General features: G+C 41.3%; 1 protein-coding gene across 1 annotated transcript; it reads left to right on the forward strand.

Moving 5' to 3' along the window:
• Positions 1–865: 865 nt before the first annotated feature.
• CDX4 (caudal type homeobox 4) lies at positions 866–8,748 on the forward strand. The gene is made up of 3 exons (XM_036923939.2): positions 866–1,364; positions 7,225–7,370; positions 8,542–8,748. Exons 1-3 carry the CDS (start codon positions 866–868, stop codon positions 8,746–8,748), a joined length of 852 nt encoding a protein of 283 aa, XP_036779834.2.
• The last annotated feature ends 1,284 nt before the right edge of the window (positions 8,749–10,032 follow it).

Genomic DNA, 10,032 nt, shown 5'->3' on the forward strand with positions numbered 1-10,032 from the left:
CCTCTTTCATAACCTACTCTCTTTATTTCTCTTTAATTTGTGCATATTTGTAAAACATCGATTTAATCCAGCCTGTCACCTACTAGAATATAACCTTAGGAAGGCAGAGCAGGAATGTTTGTCTCTTGTTCACTGCTCTATACCCAGTGCCTACAACAGTGCCTGACACACAGTGAGCATACAATGTATAGTTGTAAAATGAATATCCTTAGAAACAAAGCCCTCCTCCTGGGGAAAGGGGCAATGAGGAGAAGGTAAAGCACTTTTCGGTGGTATCATGGACCAGTGCCATGTGGAGTACCCCTGCCAGAGAATGTGGGAAGAGAGGATGCCAGGGATTCAGGCAAGGCAAGATCAGCCAAAAGAGAAAAGGCCCCAGAGTAAGGACTGAATCCCAAAGAGCAGGACTTGGCCCTGCTTCTGCATGTCTCCGTCTCACTTTGGAGGGAGCTGGTCAGAAACCCCTGGAGCTTCCTGCCTTCAAAGGCATAAGACTAGCGCTATGTGGACCAGATGGACAAAAGTGAGAAAGATGAGACAGACAGACCCGGGAGCTCTGGTAGAGGGAGCGTAGAGTGAACAAGTCCCTGTGAAAGTGAAATGGCCCTTCATTTGAATGCAAATGTTATGTAAAAGCCTGAAGCTCCTTGACGTCAGCCCAGCCATTGGTGGCCCCTCTATACCGGGCTACCAGTCACCTGGAAACCGTCAGGGTAGGAAACGCTGGATGTAGTCTGAGGGGCACGGGAGAGCGTGCAGTACAACTCTAGAGTGACTGATTCCCGGCTGCTTCTCAAAGTCGGATTGGGGTGTTGCAGGGACTTCAGAATGGCTTAGGGAGCACCTTCCTCATACCCAAGCCACCATGTACAGAAGCTGCCTTTTGGAAAAAGATCCGGGCATGTACCCGGGCACTCTAAGGAGCCCCATGGGAGGCGGCACCGCTGGGACTGGCAGCTCTGGGGACGGTGGGAATCCCCCAGCCTCCAACTTCTCAGTGGCCCCCGCCTACACTCACTACATGGGGTATCCCCATATGCCCAGCATGGATCTTCACGGGCCATCGCTGGGGGCCTGGGGCTCACACTACAGTGCCCCTCGGGAAGACTGGAGTGTGTACCCTGGGCCTTCCAGTACAATGGGCGCGGTGCCCATGAACGACGTGACTTCGAGCCCTACCGCTTTTGGCTCACCGGAATACAGTAACCTGGGTCCCGCGGGCGGTGGAAGCAGCGGTGGCAGCCTGCCAGCCCCAGCCGGCGGGTCACTGTTCCCCATAGACGCCGGCGCAGCTGAAGCCAGTTCGCCCAGCAGAAGCCGCCACAGCCCCTATGCATGGATGCGCAAGACAGTGCAGGTGACGGGTGAGTAATCGATTCCAATGCCCTCACACCTTTCCTTCTTTCACTTCTCTACTTTTCTTGGCCCACCCGCCCTCCTACTTCTCAAGGCCTCTCCCGGGGACAGCTTAGCTGAAGAGACTGCGTGGCTGACTGCCAGGGTCCCCGCCCATTAGTGGCCTCCCTCGAATGTGCCTCTGCTCAAAGCTCGCAGAGTGTGGCGTAGGGAATTAAATCCACTCTAGGGGTGATTTTCACCATTCACTGGATCAGTCGAAGGAGCCAGCTGTGTACAATGGGCATGTTGAACTACAAGGATCAGGATCCAACCCTGCGGTTGGGAAAATAGATGTATGGGAAAGACAGATGAGTGAATGAGTCAAGAAGATAGATACAAGTGTCCCGATGCTCACTCAGTCACAGCCGCTTGCCATTTGATTTCAAACCTTTTCCCCATCTGGGCGGGTCGGCTTCCCCAAAAAACTTGTGATGCTCTATTTAAGTTCACGGTGGTTGGCTGGCAACGGACCCTTCCAGGTTAGCCCCAGTGGCAAAGTGGCCTCATCACCTGGCCTCTCAAGGAAGCTCCAGCTTCCTTCACTCAAGCTGGCATAAGCCAGCTGGACTAGAACCCTTTGCCTTCTTCCAATGTCCTTTCCTCCAATGGAAGGGTTCAGGCAGGTGAGAAGGCTACAGCACGCCCCTGGGACATTATAATCTATTCAGCCCTAAAATCCGCTGAGCTCTTAGAAGTATCAGCCCCAGCACTAGTTAAGTGGTTAAAGCCCTTATGACTGCGCAAGCAGGCGTCCCGAGGCGCAGTGGCTAGATGCAGGTCTGTGACGGCGCGGAAAGGCCCGGGGATCTCAGCCTAATGCTCACCCACGCTCATACCAGCAAGCCAGTGGGCGACTACTGGGAGCCAGGGCGGGAGAAGTGGGCACTCCGCTTTAATCTTAGACTGGGGGAGGCGGGGAGATGTTTGTTTTCAGCTGTAGTTGTTCTTTTATCACATTCTTATTATTCCAATCCGTCGCTCCCTGTCATTAGAGAAAATTAGTAAAATTCAACTCTATCACTTTCATCCCTCTGGGGAGGAAATGACATTTCAATAGCGTTTGTCCACAATGATTATGTTTCTTTCAGAGTTCCACACTTTTTCTCGCCTCCAAAAATCAAAGGAAGCAGCGTGGGAAGGGACCAGTTTTTACCAGCAGGACTCTTAACCAGGAGGCAGTTCCAGTTGATTAGGACATTACTAGGGTAGCAATCCCAGATTTAAAATGGAGTTTAGATACTTGGCTTTAAAGCTTTTGGAAGTAAAACTGCATTTTTCTTTTTTTTTTTTGAAATATGGGTGAGTCAGCTGGCTCAATAGAACTAGAATATGAGATTGGCACTCCCAGGGCTGTTATTACATCTAATCTTCAGGTTGTAATTAACATCAATTCACTAAACCCTAACTATAAGCAAAAGATACAATAGCCGGAAAAGTCACTGCTCACAGTCCAGGATTATGTTTTGAAACACTTTAGAAGAGGAAAATCACTAGTATGTTGTTCAGAAGAGAAAATAATAGTGCGGGAGTGGGGAGGGTGGGGGATAGACAAGATAAAAGAAATTTTCCTGAGTCATGAATTTTTGTTTATAAGAAAAAAATATGACAGGTTTCTCTGCTTAAATGTCTTCTATCTGCAGTTGCTTTATGAACCAGAGTCTCTTTCTTGGATAATCCCCATGCCAGGAGAAGTTTAGAAAGGGTCTCCTTAGTTTGTAGCATCCTCATCATTAGCTGGGGCTTCAAACCTGGCTGTACAGTGCCACTTTCACAAAATTTTTCTCTCCAACTTCTATGAGAAATTTAAAATGAGTGATTTTGGAAACCTTTGACTCCTGGTGGCCTATCCTATAGATGAGGTTTTATTAAATTCAGTCTTTGTTTCATTTTAATGTCTTATAAATTAAAATTACATCTTTGCTATATTCTTGTAGCCCAAGGTACATATTTTAGCAACAACTTAAGAATATGATGAAAAGGATGGACCCTCTACCCAGGAAAAATGGACAAAAATCCACCTACATGCACATACACACACACACACACACACACACACACACACACACACAAGACATGCCCTTAAAAAATAAAAATTGTGGGAGATTCATAAACCCACTGAAGCCCTTCCATGGATCTCAGGTTATGAACGCCACAAAAAAGTTAAGCTGATCACCTCACTGGACCACTGCAAATGAAAATGCATCCATTTGTATGCTTAGTTCATAATGAGTATTAGACAAATATTTATTTATTAATTGAATGAATGAGTCAGAGCCTCCTAAATTTTCTTCACTCTGTAGTATTGTGGGACAACATTTGGCTTATGTCTGAGAAGAAAATAGATGAACTACAACATTGAAGTAACCTCTCCCTGATTAAGCTTTTTCCGTTACTGAAGAATGTTTTAAATAAAGGAAGAAAAATACACATATTAGATGACTATCAGAAAACATTTCATAGTGATTATTATCGCATTTGATTTTCTAATGAGAGAAAGGGGACCGACATATGGAGGAAATGACTGTCCCCTAGGTGAATTGATTAAAAAGATTTTTATTTCCATTTCATTCCCTAAATGGTCTGTTCCAATACACATCAAGTGAGATATTCAACTTAAAGATTATATGAAAGGGAACCTAACAGGAAAGTTGTGAAAAGTTAAGTATTTTCATATTTTAAACATTGTCAGTGCATTACAGCTGAGAATTATTTTTTTCATCTTTTCTTTAACCAAAGTTGTAGCCCTGGAAGAGTATTGGCAAGGTGGTAACCTAAGCAATATTGGAGAGAGGCTTTATTGTTAGAGGTGGGAAAGAGGGAAAGAAGTGACTTTGAGTAATTCTGATTAAGCCACTGGACAAAACACAGAAATTTATACTTAGAAGGTTTTATTCAATTAGGACACTTCAAAAAAATGAGTTGCTTAATAATTCTTGAAGCTTATCATTGTCTTCTTAGCTTTGATCATTTCATCGGATAATTTTTATAAATGAATTTGGATGCAATCTTTAACTAAAAGCAGCAAAGGATTACCATAAAATGGAAAGGCATCATGATGAGGTCAACTGCACTGTACTCCCCATAGAAGGAAATTGGTTTCCATCTTTACCCTTACTGTCGTCATTTTCATAACCCCTAGGTTTGGAGAGTGCTTTTCTACCTAACAACACTTTCACAGCCAGTCTCTCAAATGAGAACACTTAGAGTGATAAAAGTCATCATATATGATAACATTGGCTTACAGACTCTATGGGAAAACTACCTCCTGGGTAATGAGAAGGAGTCCATCTGTCCTGAACTACAGAGGTTTGTCTGAGTCTTAGCTGGGGGATGAGGGGGCTGCGGAGTGGTGAGGTAAGGCAATGAAATACCCACTATGGAAGAATAGAAGCAGCCTTTTAATACATGTTCATCTTTGTTACTGTGCTAAATTAGTCCAGAATAGCACCAGAGAAGAAAATTCCTCACCCTCAGAAATGTTGTAGTCTCTAGGAAAAGAGAACAGTTTCAACAATAAAAGCCAGTGTTGTTAGTGCTTTGTTGGTGTTTTGGTGTGTGAATATGGACATTATGCTCTATTAGAAAATGTCCAAATTCCATTTAATCGAATATCATCATTTAAGGGAGAGAGGCAATGAGACTGGAGTGCGGGTTGGGATGGAGAGAAAATAGCTTAGGGGGAAGGACACAAGAGGAGCACCAGGAAATGGGAATTCATTTCTCTTTGTAAACTGTGTAGTCAATATTTTCCCCTAAGCTACATCTTCTTGAGGTTTAAGGTCTTATCTGTCAGATTGGGGCAACAGACCGTTTTTAACACTTCTTATGGCTTTGATATGCAGCCGGGCTCTCCCTCATCCCTCCTTTCTTCAGGGGTTATATTGCCGGAAAGGGTGAGGATTTTCATGGCAAATAAAGAGGCCTGGTCTTGACTTTATTGTCCTCAGAAGAAACTGCAAGAGGGGAATTTATGACCAACGGGGGAGGGGAAGGACTGCATCCTTCCAGAGTTCTTGAAGTCTGGTTATATTTACTGATTACCAAACAGCGGAAAACACAGACACACACTAGTTGAATTTTAACTTCTGCCTCAAGTTAGAATCCAAACGCTCAGCCACTTTGGGATTAGGAAGGGTTTTAGGAAACATTTCTTAAAGATATATTCTGACCCTAAGATTTGAGGTTCTGGAAATAAACTAAACCTCCGAGTTTTCATTGTGACCTCAAATATTATATTCGGCCTTTGTTAACATACCAAATGCAGACTCCTGGTTTCCTGGGTTTCTGTTTGGGTTCATAAAACCAGCTCAAAGTTTGGGCCTTTGAGATAGGTTAACTGACTGGGGCTCATCATTTTCCATTTTCAAGGTGGAATGTTTTGTTAGTTTGTTAGTCTATGAGTTACTCAGCTATATAGTTTAATCCTAAACTATACCTCGCATCTAAAATTTGTTTCTACATTCACGTACCCCCCTCCCAACTTTTTTTTTCTTTCTTGGAGATGAAAGGGTGTCTGACATTTGTTTAGGACTTGTAAATTCCAGGCCAATTGGCTGGTGTTCCTGAATGTAAAGAGGGTTCAGGATGGGATCTTATGCTATGTAGCTCCTTTGTTAAGCTTGTGCTGCATCTTAACACCTCAATGGAGTTTAGGGAACTACTTTAAAGAAACCTTTGTCCTACAGATCGCTCCCCAAAACCTTACATCAAAAACAACCAAGGAAGATCAGAAGGAGCTTGCCAAAAGCCATAGGGAAAAGGAGGTAGATCCTAGAGGGGGTTGGAAAAATTGAAAAGAAGGGGAAACTTCCAAATCACCTTTGGAAAATTTGAAAGAGGAATAAAACTCTATTTGAAGGAGAGCATGAAAAATTAGTTAAATGTTGTAACACAAAGCAAATGTTTGTATATCCTTTCAAAGGACACTAGAATACTTATTTTATTCTTCTAAGTCAATACCTCATCCTTCCCCCATTCATTATCTACTTTGGAATAAAAATTGGTTTAAGATCCCATGAAAAAAACTACACTATTCTTTTCCAATAATTGAGCTATCCTGGAACTGAATCTAAGTGACAATAAATGTTTTCTTTTTAAATTACTATCCAAATGAAATTCTTTCTGAAATGTATATACAACTAGAATACATATAACTAAAAATGTTAGGATCACAGGTAGTTTGCCACAGTTGGGCCATTCTTATACTTCCCAATATGTTTAAACTGGGAATGACAGCACACGGGACTGGGAGTCAAAGGTATGTGTTTGGGTCCCCCACTTCTCAGGTTACTAGCACAAGGCCATTTACTTACACTAAGCCTCAGATTCCTTATATGTAAGTGGGGAAAAGACATGTTCTGCATAATTTGAAAGGGTAGGTGAGAGGTTCAATATGAAACAGTATGAATGAACTGCATAAAATATAAAGGGAAGTGCATGTGTAATGGATGTTGCTACTATGTGAGTGAGGAAGAAATGAAAATGATGGGTTAAGTGTTTGTTTTAAAATAATTTGATGTTAAATAAAATAAAATAAAATAAACTTTGGTGTTACAGGAGGTCACTGGTGGTGTGATAGGTGAGTTGGATATATATACATGTGTGTGTGTGTGTGTGTGTGTGTGTGTGTGTGTGTGTGTAATAGCCACGGATAACAAAGTATTTAATGGACAAATAGACTTATGGAATATTTGGTTCAAAAAATGTACTTGTTTCATATTTGAAAGTAATAGATGAGGATGGGAACTGTGGCTATGATTCCTTCATCCAAAACAATCTCCAAATAAGCAAAATACTATCTGAATGTACTGCTTTCTCCCCTAATAGGGAAAACCAGGACAAAAGAGAAGTATCGTGTGGTTTACACAGATCATCAAAGATTGGAGCTGGAGAAGGAATTCCACTGCAATAGATACATCACAATTCGAAGAAAATCAGAGCTGGCAGTCAACTTGGGCCTTTCTGAAAGACAGGTACACCAGAAGTTCATCCAATATGTCTCATACAGTCATCTCAATAGGCTGAGGTTTTAGGGAAGTCTGTAAGTAAGAATGGAAGGTAAACAGAAGACCAAGGTATTTTCCAAGCTCTCCTGAAGCCCACATTCATCCTACTAGACCTCCTACTTTAGTTTCATTGGCTGGTGGGTTTATTAATAATTGAATATGGTGGGCACTGTGTAGTGTGGAAGCAAAGGGGTGGGTACATAGGAGGCACAGGCGGATTAAAAACTCCTGTAGGATTGATCAGTCAAGTCAAACCTTGATCTGGTTCCCTCAAGTAATCACAACCAATGTGTGAAGTGGAGATTGGCAATTACGGCAATTATCTGGTTCCTATCAGTCAAATTACAGCAGAAAGTGAACATCAATGTTGCTAAGTGAACCAAGTTTTTATTATTACTCTGGGCAGCAAAATTTAATTTTCTATCGTCTGCAGAGTACTACAATGCCTGCCTGAAATTAAGCTGACTGGGTATTCAATGAAGATTAAATCATGGCAAGGATCATTGGTTTCCATTCACCTGATCTTTGACTTTACATAGCTACCTGATATTTTTTCACTTAAGTCTAGGAGTAACCCTAGAATCATAGAATTCTAGAATTGTAAAGCCTATTAATGTATTGCCTTATCCCATGCAGCTTGTATTTCAACCATGTATGAAGGCAAATCACTATCACAGCAAGAGATTAAATAGTTCATCAACTTGTTCACCCAGTTCTGTTTCTCTAACCTTACTATTAGGAAGTTTCTTTTAATGACAGATCGTAATCACCTTTGTTATTTAAATCCCTCCCTCTTTATCACTACACCTCAGCATCTGTCATTCTATTATTATTTATTTCTACCTGTGCAACAGAGATAGTGGGTGAGGTGTAATACAAAGAGTGCTGCATTCAGAATCAGCAGCCCTGGACATGATCTCAGTTTAGTCTCATACAAGATACTTTCCCTCTCTTAATCTCAGCATTTTTTTAGCCTGTTAAATGAGCGTACCTTACAACATCATCGTGAGGCTCAAATGAAGTGATGTATGTGAAAACGCTTTGTAAATGCTTTAAGTCCCTGAACAATATCAGCAGTAACTTAGAAAATTGAATTCAGTATGTTGCCTCATTAAATCCAAAGCATTTTGTGTTTCAGGTGAAAATCTGGTTTCAGAATCGCAGAGCAAAGGAGAGAAAAATGATCAAAAAGAAAATCTCCCAGTTTGAGAACAGTGGAAGCTCAGTGCAAAGTGACTCTGGCTCCATCAGCCCTGGGGAACTACCTAACACTTTTTTCACCACCTCTTCTGCTGTCCATGGATTTCAGCCTATTGAGATACAACAGGTCATAGTATCTGAATGAAAGAAAGGCAAAGAGAAATGGAAAGTGTCCTTCCTTTAGCTTTGTCTTTTTGGTCTCTAAGACAATAGCAGAGGAGTTGGGACAGGATGTAATTCCTTGTAAGGCAATACTTAGAACAAGTGGATGCGCAGTTGAAGATAAGTCAGGAGTCACTTACTGTTAGAAATCGTCCCCAGAAAATTCTTGTTATGTGCTGAACTATATGTCAGTCATTCAGGAAGCTTGGTGATAAGCTATATAATTAAAAGCTAAAATCAGAGGCCCTTGCAACTCTAGTCACAATTTCAGAAACTTTCTTGTGAACAAACTACAAAAAATAGTTCTGCCAGGAGGCACATTTGTGTAGGTGTACTTGTGTTTGTTATTTGATGCTGGGTGTGTTCTTTTATACTGTCTTTGGGGAATGGGAAAAAGGTAAGAAATTTATCCATTTCTAGCTACCCTTTCAGGTGTTGAATTCAACAGCTAGCAACATTTTCATAATGAAGACAGTTGTTTAAAAATAAGCAGGAGATGATTCTGAATCCATTGTCACTGGCTAATAAAAATTATAAATAAAAAAGACCATTTTTGTCTCTTGATCATACTTGTCTGGCATCAATGATCTTATCTTAGAACTTCCAGCCTGCAGTGTCTATTTCAAATCTTGCCCAAAGAATGAAATCAGACCAGAACAATACAGGTCATCTTAGTGGAGTCATTAGAAAGACAGATCTCCAACATACAGAGTAAATTCTTCCCCATTTCTGTCCTTTCATTCCATTTGCTGCTATAGTTCAATGGCGGTCAGACTTAACATGAGCACAAGGATAGTGTACTACTAGTCTATAGGTTCTCCTTGCCATCACCTTTAACCTGCTCAATTTTACCTACATTAGGTCATGTCAATGCAGTGCGGCCCAATGAGCTGCAATCTGCAGGTTACAAACCCACAACTTGGACTGCAATGAGCAGAGTTGTCTGGAGTTCTGACTGTTGGTCCAGTGTACTGTTTGCATATCAAAGTGCCTAAAAAGCTGAACTCTGAATCATTTTAAATTGAAATGGTTTAAAAGAAAGTTTTACTAAAATAGGAAAGCAATCAGAGTACAACTTTCCTTTCCTTTTCAAGATACATCTTCATATTTTTAAAATTAGAATCTTGAGCATAATTACCTACCTGCCTTTGGGTTGGGAATAAAAAATTTATCCTCCCTTTCCTTGTGAAAATCTCAGAAAGAGGGTTTACTTTATATGGCTGTTCCTGAGGGTACACAATTTAGTCTTCAAAAGATTTTAGGGAAA

Source organism: Manis pentadactyla, chromosome X (assembly GCF_030020395.1).
Source record: "Manis pentadactyla isolate mManPen7 chromosome X, mManPen7.hap1, whole genome shotgun sequence".
In the NCBI taxonomy this organism is placed as follows: Eukaryota; Metazoa; Chordata; class Mammalia; order Pholidota; family Manidae; genus Manis; species Manis pentadactyla.

Coding starts and splice junctions, on each gene's coding strand:
- CDX4 (XM_036923939.2), top strand. CDS start 866: ATGTACAGAAGCTGCCTTTTGGAAAAAGATCCGGGCATGTACCCGGGC. Junction 1,365..7,224: donor CAAGACAGTGCAGGTGACGG/GTGAGTAATCGA, acceptor CTCCCCTAATAG/GGAAAACCAGGACAAAAGAG. Junction 7,371..8,541: donor TGGGCCTTTCTGAAAGACAG/GTACACCAGAAG, acceptor TTTGTGTTTCAG/GTGAAAATCTGGTTTCAGAA.